This window comes from Opisthocomus hoazin, chromosome 6 (assembly GCF_030867145.1).
Source record: "Opisthocomus hoazin isolate bOpiHoa1 chromosome 6, bOpiHoa1.hap1, whole genome shotgun sequence".
NCBI classification, from domain to species: Eukaryota; Metazoa; Chordata; class Aves; order Opisthocomiformes; family Opisthocomidae; genus Opisthocomus; species Opisthocomus hoazin.
The window spans coordinates 8,033,004-8,055,198 of NC_134419.1; the positions used below are offsets into that span (position 1 = coordinate 8,033,004).

Consider the following 22,195-nt stretch of genomic DNA (forward strand, 5'->3'; position numbering starts at 1 on the left):
CACAAAGCTACAGAATAAATTCACCAAATTTATTGTCAGCAGTCACACCGTCCATGTGATGGGAGACATGGCTTTCTGTCCCTTTCCTGATGATTGGCAGATAGGTGACAGCTCACTCACCCAGGCGAGCTCACAAGCTCTTTGTAAAATGCTTTTCAGCAGCTGTTGATAGTGTGTTTGCAGAAGCCTTACTTGCCCCAGTATCACTGTGATGATCACCCATTAACAAGGATGTTCAGAGACTTGACTGTTCTCTTAGAAAGCATTTGGTCTTTCAGAAAGGCCATTCCTTTCTGGTTCATCTGTTTGAGTGCCACAAGATGATGTGCTCAGATGATTTGGAACACTTGTGACAACAAGGAGAGCTTGGAGGATATCCTCAAAAATGTGCAGGTTGTGGTTGCTCAAGGCTGATCTTTTAGTTCCAGAACAAACAAAAAAAGCACAGACTTCACATCTCTGTAGCCTGCCTGCAATATACATTCTTGATCCGTTGGATGTGCCTCTAATTAATTTTCTTCAAAATATTCTCACACAGATTGTGAAAGAGGTGATTATGATTTCACTGTCCTGTTTGAAACAATTTTAGATCCGGGGCATACTCTCTCTGGGGGTGAATGACCAGCAAAATGTCCCAGTCCTTTCTTCAAGTTTCTGGCTTGTTCTTGCTGGACTGTAACAGATTCATCTTCCCCATCTCAAATCCATGGTCCCCATGATGTATCTGGATACTTTCAGGGTTAGAGGGTGCTTGCTTGTCTCCAGTAGTGGATGTTCATCCTAATAGGCAGAAATAGTCCAGGAGACTCACCAAGATACAGCTGAATGACCTGGGTTTTGGTGGAAGTCGAGATCCTTGTCTCTCATGGAAACTTATTCCCAAGGGATGTTGGATTATTTCCTGGATCTTAGAGTGCAGAGCTCTTGGACATCTCTTAGCTACCAAGTAAGTCTTAGCCCTGTCAGCCCATGACCCATGAGTAGAAGCAGGGAAAGTTATGGCTCAAAGCAGAACTTCTCTGTTGCTGTTAAATAACTGTCCTTTCCGGTCAGAGGTTTCCTTTGCTGTTGTTGCAGTGAAATAAAAAAAAATATTTTGAAGTATGTGAAAAATAAAGACTCGATATAACTCTCATGTTGTTAGAACACAATAATAAAAAAGACTGCACAGGAGCAATTCATTACTCTTTTCCTTTCAAACACTTGAAAGAAAAACAGAGCTGAAAATACTTCTTTGGAAGATACTGAAATACCTCATTAGATCTTTCTTTTTGTTGGCTATTGAGGTGATAATTCTGTAACAGGAACGAAAGTGAGGATAAATTTTGCTTTGATTCATAGAAATGTGTTAATTTGAGCTGAATAATCTTTTCTGATCTAAATATTTGTTATGTGTGAGTATTGTTTTGTAATACATAGTTTCTAGTATTATTTTAGAGAAAAAGTAATTCTGATCGGGACTCTGCTAATTCTGTGCAGCATTGGAGGTATTTTTGGGGAAACAAGTAGCCGAGTTTTTAATAAGGTGCAATTTAAGTAATTTTTTCATTAAATGAAATAGTATTGACTGCTTATTTAATAGTTATAGAGTTGCATGTTGAGCTAAGACTGAAAACCACAGAGGAAATAATATATATGTTTAAATAATTACATGAACCTTTATTCAAAGCTTTCTGTTTCAGTGAGATGACAAGTTTGCACAGTAGAATAGTGAAAATGGCCAGAACAGCTTCAAATTAGCTCTTTTTTTCCTAAGTGGTCGTTACATTTTCTGATGTTTTGCAGCATATGAATGGTAAGCTTTGTAAAGACTAGAATCTACAGAAGAGCTGACTTCCCTAGTGTCTTGGTCAAACACTAATGAAGTTGCACTTAGTTGTATATTCAGTATTCACTCCTGCCTTCATGAAACTACTGCGTGATTTCAGCAGCATGTGGTTTCTGTGTTGCTTCAGCTAGACAGTTCTCTAAGAAGGCCACCATTGAAGATACAGTGAATAAATTCTTGCAGCGTTGAGAGAGATTCAGTTTTGCAGTCCTCCAAGTAATACAAGATAATGTACTTTCCTTTTAAAATGTTGGAATTTTGAAGAGAAATGTGATTTTGGTATTGTGGACTACTTCATTTTTTAATTTAACCAGTCCGATTCTGGAAGCCAGTACAGTTCAGGAAGAGCACCTGAACTACAAGCTGCAGAACTGGGGCCTTAACATGTATATTTTTGTAAATACAAAGCTATCCAACTTCCTGAAAATTCTGCCTTACAAGTTAGTTTAAGTGATCTTAGCATTTTTTAGATTCTGACCGTTTGTTGCCATCTCGCACAGGTCCTGAGAGGTTTGTAGGCTGTCTTCTCAGTCAAAACATTCTTCCTAATAGCAGTTTCATTTGAATAACTTGGAAATTAGCGGGGAATGAGGATGAACGGGCACATCCCCCATCTTGAAAAACTTAATACAAAGTTCTGAACTTTTTCATAAGGTTTCCCCTTATGAAAAATACTCTAGACAGCTTCTGTGACATTTTTTGGTCATCTTTTCAGTCATAAATGCAGTTCAAGCATGTGAAGCAGCTTTTGGCAGGAGTAGGCCAGTATGCCTTTGCTGAAAAGATTAGGTTCAGCAAAACAGGACTCCTTTTCTTCATAAAAGACAGGGTTGCTGCTTGTAGAACTTCCTCACTGGAGAGGCTTCCAGCTCATTTTTATCTCCAAATCGTTCTGTGTACCAGTTTTATGGAGTTCACATTTATTGTTTTTTCTCATTTTCTGGTAACACTTCTCCTTCATCTTCCTGTGTCTGCATCTGCTTGGGATTCAGACTTCAGGTTTTCCAGTATTGCTCTCAGCTTACTGTGTTTATTTTAAGTGTCCCTAATATTTTTCTGTTATCTGATAACTTCTGATAGAAAATAGGAGTTGGAAATAACCCTTTATAGCCTACATGTAGAAAAACATGATTTTTGACAACTTGTACCTTACTAATTTACTTTCCCCTTCATCTTTTTGTGTTCTGCAAATACGTACGACTCATGTACACCTACCACTAGTTCAAGTGCTGACTTGTTTGGGGAAAGACTTCAAGAAATTAAAGAAATAAGAGCCAGAGAGAATGCAGACTGGGTTTTTTTGTAGGGTTGCAGCTCTTCTTTTCAACTCTGATCTTTTGAGGAAATATATTGAAACATATTTAAATATGCTAAATTCATGAAACCAATACAAAATTATATGACTGCTTTCAATAACGATAAAAATCGATATTCGGATTGCACCTTTGCCCAGTTCGTTTCTTAATGGATTTAATCTCTTTACTTGCAGACTTACTGTCTTTAACTTTTTAAAATCCTACTGGAGATCAATTTTTACCTTATCATGGAAGAGGAAGACAAGGGTGTAGTTGACAAATAAGTACAGATGTTAAAGGGAATTATTCTTGTCCGTTATTCAAAAAAATCTTAATATATTTTCACCTGTACTGCCACTGCTGTTAAAGGACAATCTGTGTCAACAAAAAGAACTGAAAGCAGCAGAGATCTTCATATTTTTAAAATAATTTTAGTTCCTGCATTAAAAAACAAAAGCAAATCTGATACCTGCTTTTTATAATCTTGTTTTCTTGGGTTTTTTTTTTTTGTTTGTTAGAAACCTGTTTGATATTGACTTTGAATATAAATGAAGATCTAGCTTTTATGAGATGTGACAATAAACTTATGAAAGCTTTAAAATAATTTCTAATTAAATTGTATTTGGCTCAAAAGTACAGGGAAGCAGTGCTTTGAAACAGTCTACTTTATAATTTTTATTCTATATCGTATAGAGGGAAATATGTAAAATTTTGTACATGTTAAATATGTACTAAATAAAAGATTTTTTTTCCTCTATCTTATTAAGTAAATGAGGGTTTTTTTTGGTGGAAGATTCCATAGTTAAAGATGTAAACCAGCAATTTCTTGCTTCTATAGCACAACATAGTTCAGAGCTGAGATTAGAGAAACCCTGTAGAGTGGCTAATACTTGAGGGCATCCCCAGCTAGAAAAGTATGTGAATTTAGGCATGGGAGGAAGGAAGGATCTGCTTTAAATTTAGTGTAGGGTCACTGAGTCTTAATGATAGATTAAACAAGGGAGGTGGAATAATGAATAGGGGTATGCAATGTGTAGCACTAATACCAGAAGTCCATGGTTTTCACTGGTTATTTAATGTCTTTTCCCATATGTTTCTGAATAGAGCAGGTTATGGCAGGGATGAGCCAAGGAATAGCTTTGTTAGTGAATTGTTAAATAGACTGAATTCTTTTTTAAAAAATGTATATGTATATAGGAGAGCTGCTTGTTAATAGTGTAATCAGGCACCTCCTACGCATGTACCTTAAATATAGGCAGTAGTAGTAACTATATTTGTAATTGATGTGTGTATGTTGATATTCTGAAAATACACTGTGCAAATTGTCTGCATAATTTTCTTTTCCAATGTGAAACTAACAGCTATTTCTTGGTTAAAGTAGAAATGAATTTCAGATTCTTTCTGAATGCTGTTGAGGTAAAGAAAAGCCCCAAAAGAAGTGATGATTTGATAGACATAAAATGAAATGGGGGAATTAGCAAGAAATGTATTCGTTAGTAGAAAGTTGACTAACAGGTCAGTAAACCTTGTATTTTATTTTAACTTGAATTTAAAATAACGTTAAGAGAATATCTGTTAAAACTCCACCATATAAAATAGTTCATTGAATTCACACTTACAGTGACTGAGAAAGATATCGCAGTTTACTTTAGTGTCGAGTTCATACTGAGTGCCCACATGTAAGAGCCTGCCAACTACCTGATACCAACAGCTTAGGTGAACCAAGCAAGTCAACTGTTGAGTTATTGATGGGTTTCTGGGTAATCCATGGTCTCTTTTTTGTGGTGAAGATACCAGCAAGTCTTCAGAGAAAATACACTTTGCACATAACTTTTCCTTTGGGTTACAAATGTGATTGCAAGCTACACTGGAAGGCGCAGTGCAAGTCACACTGATAACTTTGTCCTCGTTTTGCAAATGTACATACAGTATTGGTGAAATTAGTATTTTCAGGTCTATGTCTCATCTTCCTTTTGAGATGCATCTTGTTGGCTGGCACTGAGAGTAACAGGGCTGCAGAGAGAGCCTACTCATTTCTCTAAGCAGCAGGCTAAGTGTAAAAGTGGTGGGAAGAAATAGGTAAAACATTGAAGTCAGAGAAGTGTTAGAGGATTTCTCTACATGAAAGTACTGCGTAGCTCTCCACACAGTTGTGGTACTTTGCTTCACAAAATTCAGAGATTGAACTACTTTTCCACATAAGGTCTAAATTTGCAAGTGTTTTCTAATATTGACCATTTTTAAAAACTCCAATAGATTTTATATTGTCTCTAGTAGCAATAAAATATGCTCTCTCATAAAAGAGTATTTTATCAATAATGTAGAAATGAGACAAGCAAAAAACACATGACAAAATACTGATTTTGTGATGTTCTGTTTCTTAAACTAGAATTGGTAGGTTTATCACTTAAAATAAGGAGTCTCTGAAGCACAGGAGTTTTATGCTTTTTCTGAGACTTTGAAACCATCGGTTTTTGTTCTGAAACATGTTTGGGTAGGAAGAGAGGAAGGTATTGTCCGCCAATGAAAGGTGTTAAGGAGCATATGTCTTTGTGTCATAATCTGAGGTTTGTGAGGGACAGTAGGACTTAGTCTGTCATTGGACTAAAGTGAAAAGAAATGTGGAAGAAAGGTGGGCTATTTTGGTGTGAATACAAATGTTACTCTTTACTATAATGCATTAAGAATGGGAAATTGAACTTTTATTCATTTCCTTATTAGTTCCTGAAATGGCTGTCTATTTTACCATATATTGGCATGACTGATTTGTTTTGAGACCTATGAAAATGCACAAGTAAGGAAGCAATGAAAGACCAATATACGTATTTGTCATGCTTAGGCTGTTGCAAACTGGTTTCTTTTGAAATGAGGATGAGGGTCTTTGTCTTCAAATTAAGTTGTTTAAATTTTTCTTTTGTTTAGAACATGACAGCCATGAAAATGTAACAGATCTACTTTCCACTGCAGGTAGATTTTGAGTGGTAATTCAAACCCCAGAAATAATCTTTAAGGTCCTTAAAGTGGGGACCTGACTATATCAAAAATATTTACTATGCTGTAGCTCATTAAGACAGCGACTTCCATAAAAAGGAAACAACGCAGCCAATACAAGATAAAGGAAAGTATAATACAGAGTTTTTGCTGAAGAATTCACTCACTAATTCCTGACAAAGGATGAGGAACAGATTGAAAGACAAGAGCTGCAAAAATACACTTCTTTGTGCAGTAGTCTGAGTGTATGCACATGCGATATGGACTAGCTGGGATCGAGCCTGTGTACTGGCATGCAGATTTTTTTCTTACTTCCTAGCCTTTGTTTGTGTGTTACCATTACCCAGTAGCAGCAGTAGATTCTGGCCCTGGCGCCGGTAGGTCAGAGAGAAGTTGGGATACGCAGAAAGTGTATCTTGTAGTTTAAATTGTGTTTTCGTACCAATTTTAAATAGCTTGGATCAAAGTTACTGCTCTCGGTCATGTCCTTAATGTCATTATCAGTAAGTGTCAAGGTGTATTTTTCTCCAAGTTGTTGATTTCATCACTGAGATAATTTATTAGGATTATCTATTAAGTCTACCAAGTATGCAGTTCATATGAAATTACTTGTCCCTCCAGAGTTTGTCCTACTATTTTTAAAGGGATCTTAAAATGTTAATTTTTAATGGAAATAAAATATCTGATGTTTGGCCGTTATTCAACATTTTAGGACATAAAAGCAACTGGAATTGGGATGGCAGCATTAACAATCTGTTTTGGTAATTTTTCTGTTTCTTACAGCAAATTAATATCCTTCCTTGAGGGAACAACATTAGATGCCGTATTTACCCTTTATTTTACAACTGGGTGCTTTTTCAAAAGAGTCGTTGCCTCTGGATAGTGAACTGGTAATAGATGACTTAGTAGCAGTTGCCTGTTGTCTTTCTTAATGTGCGTAAAGGTCAGTTGAAAGTTTCCATTGAGCAGAGCTTCCTCATTTAGCTTACTAATAAGTATATTTCCTCAAATGACCGTTCCTGCTGAATGGAAAAACAAACTAGGACTTCAAAATGTATCTTTTCTGTGTCAGTGCACTATGTGTAGAACAAACAAACAAAAAACTTCAAGTATTATCATCGGTTTTATTTTGTTAGCAGAAGTCTTTAAGGCATTTTCAAATAAATTTCTGAAATTGTTTTGGCAGTAAGTCTTTGTTGTTTGATCTCTTTTAACCCTAATCACATCTTCCTTTCAATCTGTAATGTCACAGCTAGCTCACACTCTTAATTCTTTCATACCCTATTTCAACCTCGTGCCTGTGTGCTTCTAAAATGATTTTTTTTTTCCAGTTTTTTTTAAGTACTCATGTCTCTTGCCTTAATTTCTTAAGAATGTGTTTTCACTTCTTTTATAGGAATATGTTTCTTCTTTTAACCTTCTATTAAAAAATTCAAAGGGTCATGCCTTTTTAAGTTCAGAGGGGATTATCACAATTAGGTCTCCTAGGCACTACAAGCAATGAATAATAATAATTATGTAGGCTGAACCTTTGCACGGTGCAGGCCATATAGCAGCAATCAGTAACTTCTGCATCAGGTTCAGAAGATTGTAACTTGCATTTAGCAATAATGCTCTTGTGGAAGAATAGCTAATTTTAGGTGTTTAAAGATGGAGATCAGCAAAAAGGTTTCTTTATTCCACAGAACTAAGGTATGCATGTATGCTGGCAGAAAACTGAGGCATGGAGAAGTAAAACAACATTTTAAAGACAGTGAAACAGTTGTGTATATAGAATTTGAATATAGTGAATAATGTAATATAGTGAATATACTTAACATTTGCCACTTGCTGCAGCCCAGGAAAAGGCCAAGTCCAAAGCAGAATTAAAAGTATTATTTGGTAGCTTGAAGAGAGCTCAGGTTAATTCTCAAACCTCAGACCTTGTCTGGGCAGGAGGCTGAGGTTGGGAAAATAGCTTGCTCAATCTTTGGGGACACATCCCATGTGCTTGGAACATCTGTCTTTTTAGATTATGTTGTAGATGTATGTGTGTGCGTGTATACATATTGCATGAGTCAGTTGGAAGTTCGCATGTCAGAAGATCCAGTGAAGTTTAAATGAATCCTTGCTCTTATTTTCTGCTTGAAAATGTACAGGTTTTAACCACAAAGATACACTACTATGGCCCAGTGGATCATTTTATAGTAGATTGTGGTACTAAGATACTAACTTGGCAGAGACCTGTTAAAAAAAATAAAATGATATCCAAGATCAGTTGGTTCAAGAATGAGATGGAAGATAATGAAGTATTAATAATTGTGAAATCTATGAATGTAATTTATTCACAATGTTGTTATTTCTGTTGCTGAAAGGAAACTGCAGAATGCTTCTTTTCAAGTATTTACAAAAGGTAATTAAATTTAAGTGTATTATCCAAGTCAAAGTCATCTGGTGATAGCTGAACTAGATATGTTTCTAATAACAACTTCCACTTAAGAAAAATTTCTGAATTTATTTGAATAAGTGTTACAGTTCAGAAATAAAACTTTCTGAGGATAGAAAGTTAGTAGGTAATCTCTCTGAAGGTGTCTTTCTCTCCACTGTAGAACAAGAAGACAGAAGTAGTCAACTAGCTTAGAAAATTAGTTTATTTTTTGAATTTAGGACATTTAAAGTTTGCCAGTAGTATTTCACATAAGTAATTAGGACTATCTGTAGTCCTCAAGAACTTGGATGAGTAAAATGGAATTAATGTTTTTGTTTTGGATTTTGTTTGATGACTCACTACGATGGATGTAGATATGGGGGAATGAGGCTATAAGTGCTGAGATGGGGGACTAAAGAATCCATATGCCTTTCTGAAAGTGATGCTGAGGAGTGTCCTCATATCTAGTATCTTATTTTCCTAAATGGCACAGTTTTTACTAAAATAATATGGTGAGTCATCTCTCTGATTTTCTTTGTCCTGAAAATTTTCTTCCCTACCTCATTTTAAAATACATAATAGCGAAATAATACATTAGCTTTGCGCTTACTTATTCATCCAGTTAATATTTCTTAGTAGTTACCTGTTTCTCCTCACTTGAGGAGGGCTACAAGGATGGTGAGGGGACTGGAGCATCTCCACTACGAGGAGAGGTTGAGGGAACTGGGCTTGTTCAGCCTGAAGAAGAGAAGGCTGCGAGGGGACCTTATAAATGCCTACAAATATCTGAAGGGTGGGTGTCAGGAGGATGGGGCCAAGCTCTTTTCAGTGGTGCCCAGTGACAGGACAAGGGGCAATGGGCACAAACTGAGGCACAGGAAGTTCCGTCTGAACATGAGGAGGAACTTCTTCTCTCTGAGGGTGACGGAGCACTGGAACAGGCTGCCCAGGGAGGCTGTGGAGTCTCCTTCTCTGGAGATATTCAAGACCCGCCTGGACAAGATCCTGTGCAGCCTACTGTAGGTGACCCTGCTTCGGCAGGGGGGTTGGACTAGATGACCCACAGAGGTCCCTTCCAACCCTACTATTCTGTGATTCTGTGATTCTGTGACTTCATCACTCAAATTGGAAATAGCATGGATTATTTAAGTATTAACTTAATCCCTAGATATATGAAGTTCTTGCTCCACCTTTCCAATGATGAGAGGCAAAATTCAATCTTCAGTCTCTTTTCTAGATAATGAAATTAAAGAATTGGGAACATAAAATGTATTTGTTGTTTTATGCTTAGTGTTTAATTTGTTTGAACTCTCATCAGCAAAATGTCACAAAAATCACACTTTATTTTCCAGACCTAAGTTAATTTGGATTGTTATAGAGTGAATTCAACAAGCTTTCTAATGAAGATGTTGGCACAATATTTACTGAATACTACAGGACAATACAACCCATTTTTAACAGTAGTTTATAGTGGATTTATTTTGGTTTGAACGCTGTTCCATACACTTTATAGTGCAAGTTGGATGCATTAGTGGCTTTCCTGTATGTGAAATGTATTTGATTACAGGAAAGTGATACTTAAAAACTTAGCAGAAATCTGCTGGGGTTTTTTGTGTTGTAACTTGCTAATGAATTCTGCTTTGCATGTGGCTGAAGTACTGTGGACATTCAGGTTCTCTTCGGGTCCTTTAAGAAGGTTAGAAATTGCATATTGTTTTTCACTTGAAAATAAAACAGTCTTAATTAGAGGGAAGAGAATACTACTTTCAGTAGGTATACAAGTTTTGATGCTTTTATTTGTTTCAGTTCTACTTGTTGTGATAGTATAAGTTATCTGTTTTCCAGATGTTGAATTATGTTAGAATTTAAGCCGCATTTTTCTTCTGCATTAAACAAGAGGTTTCAAAGCTTTAGCCTACTAATGGGGAAAACTTAATAAATGCAGTCCAAAATATTTTCAAAGGTATCAAAAGCAAAAATAATAATGTAAAGGAAGAGCTGTGAAATTAAAAAGTAATTGGGAAATATATTGTAGTAAAACACATATTTGAATTCTTCTGTATTTCAGAAAAGTGCTGAATCATGACTTTTGGCTGGCAAGTTCGGGTGGGAGAGTTGTTCTCTTGCATTCAGTATAGATTTTTTAATTAAAGTTTAGGCTGGAAGTGTATTTCTTTTCTTTAGATTACATCAGAGTGAATTGAGTATATATGCAAATGTAAATAGCTATTTTAGCATAGTGAGTCTTCCTTGGAGAGTTTCAGTGGTGTGAGGTTCTTGAGAAGCAGACACCGTTATTTAAAAACAGCCCAATTATGACATCTTATTTCACCAGTTGAAACCATTCCATGATTTAAACTTCACTCAGCTGCTAGAAGGAGAGGCCAGTTATTGTTTGCTGCTTTAGAGGTGCATGATTGTTTTTAAAGTAAAGCCTATACTAAAATTAAAATTTGATGATTTAAATAACCTTTGTTCTTTGTATTTTAGCGTAGTTTATGATGTTGTGTATTGGAGATACAAAATGGTAAATGAAATTGTGTGTGGAGCAGATTTACACCATTCCCCTCAAACAAATCCTGCATAAAGTGGCCTGAGAGTTGTAGTTTGGGTGCTGATGTTAGTCGCGGTTCCTACAGTGCGTTACTTGTACATATCACTTTTTTAAGTTAAGAAATTCAGTTTTTCATTGACTGCTGATAGACTTTTGCTGATAAAATGCAAAATACTTTGCTATGGGTAGATTTTACATATGGATCACTGATTTTTGGTTTTCATTTTGTCTCCTGACTTCTTCCGTTTCTGTCCTGTGTCTTTACTATTACTATGGACCGCATCTATTGCAACAGGTTGTGGCAGAAGTGCCGATTCAGAAATTCTTTCTCTCTAGTTTGTATATTTTTAATAGTTCTTGTAGTCTATAGTTAATTGAAATTACCCTTTTATCTGACCCATCTTTTTGTTCCTAGCTATTGATAATATTATCCTTTCAAATTCACCACTTCATCACCTTTGACATGTCTCTATCCTTAGAAACTTGGTAGATTCTGTCCCTGCTTCCCGTGTGTTACTGCCCGATTCCTGATGCTCTTTGCTCTCCCTCTCGGTGGAATTTTGTCTGGTGGAGATGTTAAAGGCTTCCCTCTCTAGTCTTGAAGACTATTGCTTTAGCTGGTTTTGCCTCCTTTCTTTCCATTTTTCTTCTTCAAAATGCTTTTGCTTACTTTGCATTTCTTTCTGTCGTTGCCCCATCCGTATCCTTGCTATCCCCTGAAAATTTTGCTTGCGTGTCTTGGCTTCTTCTCTGTTACAATGTCAAAGTCAAGATTCTGGCTTTACTATCAGTGCCCCATGCAACCTTGCTCTGTCTGCGTCTGATCTCATTTCCCTGTGTCCCCCAACTCACATTCCACATTCCTCACAGTCCTCTGACTTTATTGCTCCTTTTGTCTGCCTTTCATGCACTCATTTTTGCACTGTCTTTCATGCTGCCTATGTGCCTGGAACAGTCTTTAGCATCTCAGCCAATTTGCAGCTTTGCATAAATTATATTTAATAATAAGACTAACAAAAGTTCATTATCTACATTATTTCAATTAACTTTGTACCTGCATAAGCGGAAAACAGCCTAGGGGAAACTACTGTTAAACTTTGTTGTGATTTGTTGTGATTCAAAGATACAGATTCAGACACGACAGTTCTTTGATGATTCAGCATAATATTTGATTTTTTTTTCAGTAGGTTTTAGATTCCTTTTTTTGATAGTAGATTTCAGATTTTTCTAATTCCAAAATAAGAAAATAGCTACTTATTCCTGGCAAGTGAAACCACAAGAGTCATCATCATCACATTACCTGGTACAGGCTTCTTCCCTATGATACATTTTACTTCAATTTATCCATACTGATACGGATGGGAAAGGGCTTTGAATGCTGGATTAACTTCGTATCTCCAAACAAAGTGTATCTTTTATGTTAACCTTTCTAATTAAAGCAGCATACTCATCTGTTTAAGAAAAAAAAAACAGTGAAAGATAAGGTGTGACTGCCTGTATCCGGGAAGTTTTCTTGACTACTTTGTGTTGACTACTTTCATGTATGGGTTTTCTTAAAATATTGCAAGTTGTTTAACATTTTAACTCCCTTCTAACACTAGTAAGAATGAGCTGGAGGAAGAACTTCACGTGCTTCTCCAGCATCAGTGTATAGCTGTGAGGCAGGAATTATATGTAATTTTCCAAGTAAAATTGCCTCTGAAATACATGAAGGGAATTTTTTTTGTTTAAATAGTTGTATTGATACTGTTCACAGCTGAGTTGCGGAACCAAATAGATGAGCTTTTAATTTGTTTTCAGATGATCTCATATATTCTGGAGATTATAATCTGAAGGGTGGCTGCCATAGTAATGTGCCAGTCACCATGGCATCTGAACATCATGAAAAGAAATTCTGGGCTGCAGAAAAACAATGCTGCCAATTAGTATTTCAAACCGATCAAAGGTGGGGAACCAAAAAGTTTGCCAATAAATGTAGCTCAGTGGATGGCACCAGAAGTTAGAGTTTGCTTTACACAAGTTTATAAAGATTTCAGTCCTCCTATCAATATCAAGTGAATTTATAAATAAAAACCTTAACACAGACTCATCCGTTTACTATGCTAACTTTTTTCAGTTGCATGAAGAGCATGGCTGTAGGTTTTTATTTCGCTGGCCTAGTGAAGCAGCAGTTTATGGTTCTGCTTTATACGAATCTTTAGAACTTTTTCCTCATTACAGAATATTTAACTTCAATCTGAAATGAAGTCAGTTAATGAAGAAAGGGGGTTTTCTGTACTCAATTGGTAAATATTCCTAGTCTCTAAAACATTTTGCAGTCTGCTTTAGTAATACTATTCTAATTATCAAGCAAATCTAAAATTAAATTGTTGTTTAAAAGCAAGCTTATTTTATTTTAGATAATCGATTGTGGCTTGTTGTTTGAAAGAAGACTACTTTGGCATGAATTCCAAATCCAGTTATGATCTTAACTCAAGCAGTTTGTTTAATCAAACATTACTCTAATAAGTCTTCGATGGTCCCCTACCCGACCAGGCCTGTCTATAACAACTAGTTTATTCTGCGGCGAGTTGCTCAACAGATGTCATTCTGGTAGAATAATGCAGCAGAATACTTGTGCGTTGGCTAAAATTGCTTCAACTTTGATCACTTTTGTCCAGCACATCAGTCTGGCATTGTGCTTTATACCAACATAACACTTTACCCCGAGCATGCCTTTCAAGCTTAGAACAGCAGAGGAATGTTATTGAATTCAGGGCAGTTACAGATGAGTTAATGAAAAAAGGGAAATACTGTTTTTTTCATAATGCCTTTCTGTTGTACTTTGGAATTAAAAGGGAATTTGAGGAATGTGACTTCTGAGTTATTTATTTTTGCTGCTGAATACTTTTTGAAAACAATATTATGTAGTTCCATTGATCCCACATTTCTGTAAATAAGTTTCACTTGCTATTTCAAAATAGCTCATTTTAGAGTTTTATATTGTGAAAATAATGTTAGTGAGACTCTTTTGATATGTAACTGGAGAACAGTGCTCTCACAGGCGCAGTTTATCCCAGTATTTAAAGCAGGAAAACTAAAATAGCAAGAACTGTGTTCTTGTGATCACGGATCAGTATTGTCACATTTTGATGCGCTGTTGTGGGGTCAGTTTGGAGTAATGACATCTCTTTACCTTGATACTACTGCGAAACGAATACTGCACAGCAGGCTACCTTCTTGTTAAGAAGCAGTGAAGAAAGGCTGTTTGTTTTGAACAGTAGGAATGAGATCATATACCCAGTTCTATAGAGTTCAGTCTTCTGTAATTTCATTTTTCACAGGTGCATGTGTGTATACATATGCACATATATATAAGAATATAACATACATGTGTGTACTTGAATTTAAGAAAGTTTTTAATAATTAAGGTATGTTTGTGTATTTCAAAGCAGGACGACATGCTTAAATATGAGGAAGCACTAATATGAAGTCCACTTTAATTACTGGTAAATGCTTCAGTGTTCTGTATCTAAAATAAAGCAGTGTTCTTGTTGAAGCTTTTTAAATTAAAATGTAGTTGTAAATTTTTTAAATTGAAACATAGTAAACAGATCAGTCCCCATGCAAAAACTCCTGATAACCTTTACGTTAATATTGGTATTGTTAGGGAGAACAAAACCAATATTAACGTAAAGGTCATCAGATGTACATGTGACTTGCCAGCTTTACAAAAAAGTGAGAGATATCTTAATGATTCTAAAACCTACAATGAATGTAAAGCTGAGCTGAGAATCCAACCCAGATACATGTTAAGATACTGAAATGTCCAAAGAAGTAACCAACACGATCTGACTTTCATCTTTTAGTCAGATGTAGACTCAAGAGTTGGAAGTAATATATCTTGCAGTTAGGTAATACATTGAAGCCATTGTTTTCCACTCATCTGTGCAGAATATTTATATTTATAAAGCTTTAAACTGATCGTATTAAAATTATTATCCGCATAGCCTACATATTAAATCTCTCCAGAAATGTGAGACAGTTCACAGTTTTAACTAGGGGGCACTTTATTTGTATGAAACACTACTGCCACTACTACTACTAAAAGTAGTGAGAATGAGCAACAGTAATTGAATGGAGGATCTGAGAACAGAAAATACAGCAAGAGTGCTGTACTTTGCACTTGCTCTCTATATGCCCTGAATTCTCTCAGTCAGATTTATCTGTTGGCAAACTTGTGCAGCAGTGCCATGAGGGGTCTTTCGAAGAATGTTGCCCAAATCAACATTTGTGAGCAAGCGTATGTGTGGAAATCCCTGCCTCCTCCCTCAGCCCCCCTTAGGATATTTACGATGATTAGAGCAGTTCTTTTACCGCTTAATGCCTGCACATGTATCTTTCATCCATGTATTAATGTGCTTGAACTGCGTGCAAAATTTGAAAGGAAGGGTCCATGCAGCATTTATCTCTAAAGATGATCCAGAGCAAAAGAGTTTTGGTGCTATTTCATTACGCAAACACATTTCTAGATGAATATCTACTGCCAGATGTTGCATATACATTCTGTACTAGAAATAAATGACAAATTTTGAGGAAGCATACGCACATTCCATGTGTTTATATTACCATATTACCTTACTATATATTCAAACCTCAACCATATTTCAGTGATGAAGCTATGGCAAGTACTGATTAATAGGTAGGGTCAAATTATATAAAATGTCTCTATAGTGGTTTGCTTTGTTTTATGGCATTATGTCCCTAAGAGTGGTAGTTTACAATCATCTTTCATTCATTTCTTGAGTATGAAACCTTAAATATATGGATTATGCTAGTATTTCTCATTTTGAAAAATGTCAGTTTTCTTCCTTTTTGTTTTTAACCATTTTTCTGTTCAGAGAAAACTGTTAAGTGCACTAGACTGCAAACAATGTACTAGCTCAAAGACCTTTTCTGCTGACAAATATATACAGTTTTTTTTCCGTTCACAGCATTATTAGTAATATTCGTGGCAGAAGTTAGAATACAATTAATGGTTGGTTCTTTCCTGTTGACAAATGAACAAATGACAAGCTAAAGAAGGCATCAGAGGACAGGTTTTGGAGCAGTCTTGGCATTTGCTTTAAGGCAAATCTTACCCATCTGCCTTAACGTCTTTTGGTTTAATGTGTTAAACAGTTATTGTGTCTGTCAGCCTTAAACTGTACAGCCCTCTCAGGGCTGGGAGCAGGACGCAGAACTGCTGACTTCCTCAGATATTCTGTCTAGCGAAGGGTCATGTAAAATATTAATAAAATGTACCAAACCTTACTTTTATCTGTTTGAGAAAGTTTTTCTGGATGTAATATAGGTTGTTGAGATCTGTACTTGGAAACGAAAATAGACCTGTGAAGATATGGGAGGACCTTGTATTCCCATGTAGCAGTTTCATGGAGGACAAACCAAAACCCAGCATTGCTCGCTGTAAGCGTTCTGTTGTTCACAGTTCTGGTCTGGCTGGTCAAGATTTCTGTGTGCTCGTTGCTTCTGCAGTCTTTACATTCAGGTTTAAGATACTATGCCAACTTTAAGATATCACTCTCTGTCCCAAGTACAGAAATACGTATTTTTTGTGGTTTAAATAATGGCTTATCACAAAACCTGTGATAAAACATGCCAACTTTTTTATCTGTGTTAATGTTTTAGTGGAAAGAGTTTTGTAACTCTTGTATTTTGCGGCATTCTTCCTGTCTTTGAAATTTGAAACACTTTCTAATTTTCCCCTCCCTTCCTCCTGACAACCCTCATGTGAGATGATTCACAGCAGCAACTTGTGTTTTAATAGCATGAGAAAAAAATCAGTGTAAAAAAATTAGTTTATCTGCATTTCACTAATAAATGTTTGAAATGTGTTGTCTTTATTGGCAATATGCTTATTGATTCCTTTTTTCATGTTTAATATACTCACTTTTATTTTTTGATCCCCTCTGAGGAACTTATGTAACACTGGTTGTATTTCTTATTGCATTAAACGTAGCAGGAACCAAAAATTTTCGTGTGAAACAGAATGCATTAACTAGCAAAACCTATAACAGAGTTTTTATTATTACATTCTCATCTCCCTGGTTTGTTCATTACTTTGTAATACTTTTTACTGTGAAAATTTGTATTATGAATTGTTTTACACATGTGTGATGCTGAACTAATAGTGGATCATTATGAATGATAATATATAGTTTTTGAATTTTTTCCTTTAACAAAGTTTGGTCAGTTGCTTTTGGCAGTACTGTGTGTAAACCTGCGGAACAGAGCTGAATCTCTGAGTGTTGGAGGAACCTGTTTTACAATAATCACAAAAAATCGAAATAAGAGACTTGGGATTGTGATGAAAAGAGTGCAATTTGCCTGTATTGCTTTTGTTAGAGCAAGTTCTGATTATTTTTGGTTTTTTACCAGGTAAAACGGAATGTGTATGACCTTACTAGTATCCCTGTCCGTCACCAGTTATGGGAAGGCTGGCCTCCTTCTGCCACAGATGACTCGGTAAGTTGGTTGGTTCTTCTTTCATTTCTTCCTACAAATAGCTGATTTTACTTGGACTTTTGGTGGGAATCATCCAATAGTTTTTATTGTCCTGTGTGCAATAACCTATCCTAACATTGTAATTCTAACATGTGGTCAGAACACATAATTCAGAGCTCTGTCGTCAAAGATACAAATACTAAAGTATTGGCTTTAGTAGCAGATACGCAATGTTTTGGAAGTTGAGGAGGTCTATTGCAGTAATTGAACTTCAGGAACAAGTCTCCTTTTTTACATGGATTCTGAGTGGATATCTAGATGTTTTCCTCAGTTATATACATCAGATCCCTGGTATTCTTAAACCTGTGTCTGGCTTTAAGCAGATGTTCCTGTTGAAATCAGTGGAGAGCTTCACTTGTGTTTAAAGTTACCTACCTTGGTTCTTGCTGGGCCAGAAGGAATGTATGGACATTTTCAAGATTACATTTTGAAATAGTAAACAATATGTACTCACTGATTTTCAAATGTATTTTTCAGGTTTTAGAATTATCGTTATTTAGAAATGGAAAGAAGTCTTAGCTGAGATCGATGTGAACCCTTGGTAACAGAATCTAAGTGTGAATTTCCTATAAATTCGTGAAATCGTGGAACTTAACTGCAGAATTCCGTTAAATATTAAGACTTGCTTCCTTGCGTGGTTGTCCCTGTAATGTATTTTACAGCATGTCTTTTGGTTTTGCTCAGGCAGTTTTCTTCTGGTGGTGTATTCCTAATGCCAGCTAGTGAGGTCTGCCTTTACATATTTAAAAAAAACCCCAAAGCCTAAAAGGCTGAAATAGTTATGTAGTCATGTTGTATATAGACTTTGTGACCTGAGAAAAATGTAGAAAAAATAAATTTATATTTTTATAAAATCATTCGTTTAAACTAGGGGTTGAACCTGAGTTCACAAAGTGAAAATGGAATTGGGATTTGCTTCTTCTATGTCTTAACATTATCTCCAATGCATTACTTTTCTGTCTGTTTCTACTCCCTTCTTGTAAAGGGAGATTTGCTGTTTGTATGGTAAGACTGCTGCTTTTTAGCTCTGGGTAAAGGATTTATGCCAATCAAAAAAAAAAAAAAGCAAAGACTGTCTGAATTCCTAATCTACTTGTAAAATATGTCTGTGGTAGTGTTTGCGAAAACAGTAGTTAAGTTTGAGAGGGTGGGTAAATCTGTGTCCATGTATTCAGGAGCATATCTGAGACGATAGATGTAAGATCTGAAATAACAGCATGGTGTCATGTGGTAATTACAGTCTTTGAAATGTGGATCCATTTTAACATTTTATTAGTTTACATTAGCCCAAAAAAGAATTGGAAACTCAACACTTCTAATCCGTTTTCCCACAGCTGTTAGGTTTTCCTGTGGGTTTTTTCTTCCTTTCTTTTGAATGGGATACCTCACATATGTAAAACTCATAAATCTGTTTTAAATCTGTTTTTACAAGTGACATTGTTGCAGGTGAATTTTTCCCCTTTTCATCTTTAATGAAATTGGTGAATGTTGAGTCATCTGCTCCAAAGCAGGAAAGTCCTCAAAGCTCACTGCTCAGTCTGGTGCAGCTGAGACTTGTCAGCTGTGTAAACAGATTTGAATGTGTTACCAACAAAAATATAATTAATTTCTGTCTAAAATTAGAGGCCATAGCTTACTATTTATAAAGATTTAATGTTAGCAATGACTCTCTATGGTTCTGTGATCTGAACATTTTTTCCTTTGCAAGTCAGAAATACTCAGTAATAATTAGTAATAAGTCATGAAGTCTTTAGTTCAGAGGCAAATTTTTTGAATCACTTTTTCTGTCATGAGTTTTTAATTTGCTGTATTGTCTAGTACCTCGCTGCAATTAAAGAGTTAAACAAAGACTTGATTAAAATACTTTTTCATTTACATGTTATGCAGCATAAGAAATACTTTGTAATACCACAGGAGGTTTTTTCAGTGCAGTTCTCGTTAACCTTTGGCTTAGCAAACAGGACAACTAAATAGACTTCGCATAATTGGATTCCTGTATCGTCTCGAGTCTCTTATGAACCTGACAGACTACAGTCTTCTGACATTATCAGGAAATTTAGTGGAGTCAATAGTCATTTAAAACATTGTTGCTTCATCTCCCTTCAGAGTTAAGATACGTTCTCTGCTCGTACTATCTAATGAAATATGGGATACTGTATGAATTGTCAATAACTCTTTCAGATCCTTCTGCACGCTTTCACCAGGGAGATGGGTATCGAGACCTCCACACGGAGGAGAATGTTTTCATGCTGTGACAGTTTGATTGTGGGAAACAAGGCATATGTAGTCTGTGGAAATCTCATGTTCACTGTCCGGCAAAGACATATTTTTAGCTTTTATTGTGCCTGAATAATTTGAACACCACAAATTATATCTGTTCTACTCATTAAAGTTTAAACAAAATAAATGTATGAGTTTTAAATCTGTTTTTTTTAACAAGTTTACTTAAGTAAAACTTTAATTGTATTAAAAACTTATTTTATCTCATTTGGGGGTATATATTATCAACTGATATAATGAAATCTTGAAAATTATCCTAGAAAATTAAAAAATAATTAGTTTGATATAAATAGTTTCACAATTTGTTCTTAATATTTATTTTTATTTTGGATGTTGTAACAGCCTTAACATTACTGAGCTTGTAAAATGAAAACGAAGCCATAATAATTTACTAACATTTCTGAAATGTATTCTGTTTCTCTTTGCTGTATTGGCTGAGCTTCTCAACTTCTACTGCTAGTTACTGCTATTGTGAAGTGGAACGAGCAACCTTCAAATATGTATGCATTAAAAAAAAAAATAAAAAAAAAAAAGGAGATCAGTCGTAGGTGGAATTTTAGTTACAGTTTTTACATGGAAACACCGTGATTTCAATTATATAAGAACGGATGACTTTTTGGATATTAGCTTTACATGTGTATATTTGAGGTAAGACCTTTTTCCCCCTTGAGGTCACTGGGGTTTGATTGATTTGGACAAAAATATTTTATTTTTGTCCCTGATGTTTCTGTTCATTTTGTTAGCATAGAACAGCAACACCCAGTATGGGAAGGAGGAGAGAGGTTGCTTTTGTGCTGCTTTTGTTCTCAGTATTTAAGCTAAAACTTTTTGCTTAATTAGTTCATTGTTTTAAGTCATTTTGGCATAGCTGTGAGAGATGCCTGCTTCTTCATAAGTAACTACAGTGAGCTTGTCAAAATGGAATATATTTATGCACAAAAAATATGTAAAACTTTTAGAACAAAGTTTAGAGGGGCAAAGGGGAGAGAGACAAAGAGGATGAAGCACCCAGTGTGGTAACTGTGCCCTCGCAGACAGGTCCTGTCCAGAGGAACTTGGCATCTGTCCTTCCACCTGCTGCCGGGAACGCTTTGTTTCCCTGAACAGTGCGGTTGGTCAAGACTTCATATCCTCACTTCAAGACAAGTAACTGTACTTCTTCATTATATAGATAAGCCATTGCATGTTAGTTTAGGTAGAAGTAGGTCTATGCTGACAAGTTACCTGGCTGCGCTGCTGAAGTCACATTTCAGATGTGACGTGTGTAGCCACTAATGTGTTGAGGTTCTACATCATCCCTTGTGAACACAACCACCTTCAGTTCTGTGATGGCTGTAGCAGATGTGGTTGACGTTCCTCAGCTGAATTTAATAAAGACTTCTAGCTTATAGTCAAAATTCTCAAATGCTTATGTATGATCTAATTAGCACTGCTGTTATATTTAGCTGTTTCATTGCTAATTATTAAGCGTAGTATGTCTGCACAGATAGAAATTAAGAATGCTGATAAATAATGTTCTGGTACAAAGTCAAACCATTTATGACAGTTTTTGGCTGATCTCCAGATTTTTGAAGAGGTTGAGTATTCGGCATCTGACTAATTAGTATTTGGGAGTATATATTTCTTTCCCTTTCTGGGTCTTACAAAGGCTTTCTGAAAAGAAAGTTCATTGCTGCATGCTGTCATTGTGGTATGAGCACAAACTCTTGAGTTTTACATACACTGGCTGTTTAATTGTAATGGATGCCATGTCAGCATTTACTGGATCGTTTGGAGTTTTCCCCCTGGAATTGATAGGACTAGAGAATGAATAGTCCTAAAGTGTGTATTAATCAGAAGTGTTAAAATTGACTATATTTAGATTAAAATACATGCATCATTGGAAAATACTCAACTATTGTGGTTGAGTTGAAACTGTGGTTTTCATCAATCACTTGCAGTAGAGTTAGATATTTAGAAGAATACTTGCAGTCTGTTTTGTCATGTGGGTTCAGGAACAGAGTGAAGTTTTAATTTAACGGTTATACAATAATCCCAATTTAGTAGTGAAAATTGTTAGACTGTACCGTCTTGGAAGTTCATGCTAATCTATGAAGCAGCACATTCATCATCATTGAGAAACAGAAAAGTAACTAAGCAATTTTATAAACAGTTCCTAAATGTCTTTATTTTAGATAGTCTTGTGACTTTGAATTATGGCCTGCTTGGATGTTCTTATGTGGATGAAAGTATGATAAATTACCGTGTTCTTTCCTGAGAATAACGAAGGAGTTTACAGTTGTTCCTTCACAATTCTG

The 22,195-nt window shown here is 35.7% G+C and overlaps 1 protein-coding gene across 1 annotated transcript in view; it reads left to right on the forward strand.

Moving 5' to 3' along the window:
* The window catches only part of FAF1 (Fas associated factor 1), a 178,650-nt gene that overhangs the window by 69,453 nt on the left and 87,002 nt on the right, over window positions 1–22,195 (forward strand). Inside the window, exon 8 of the mRNA XM_075424514.1 lies at window positions 17,493–17,579. Coding sequence (XP_075280629.1) covers window positions 17,493–17,579 — 87 coding nt within the window. The remainder of the gene's footprint in view (window positions 1–17,492; window positions 17,580–22,195) is intronic.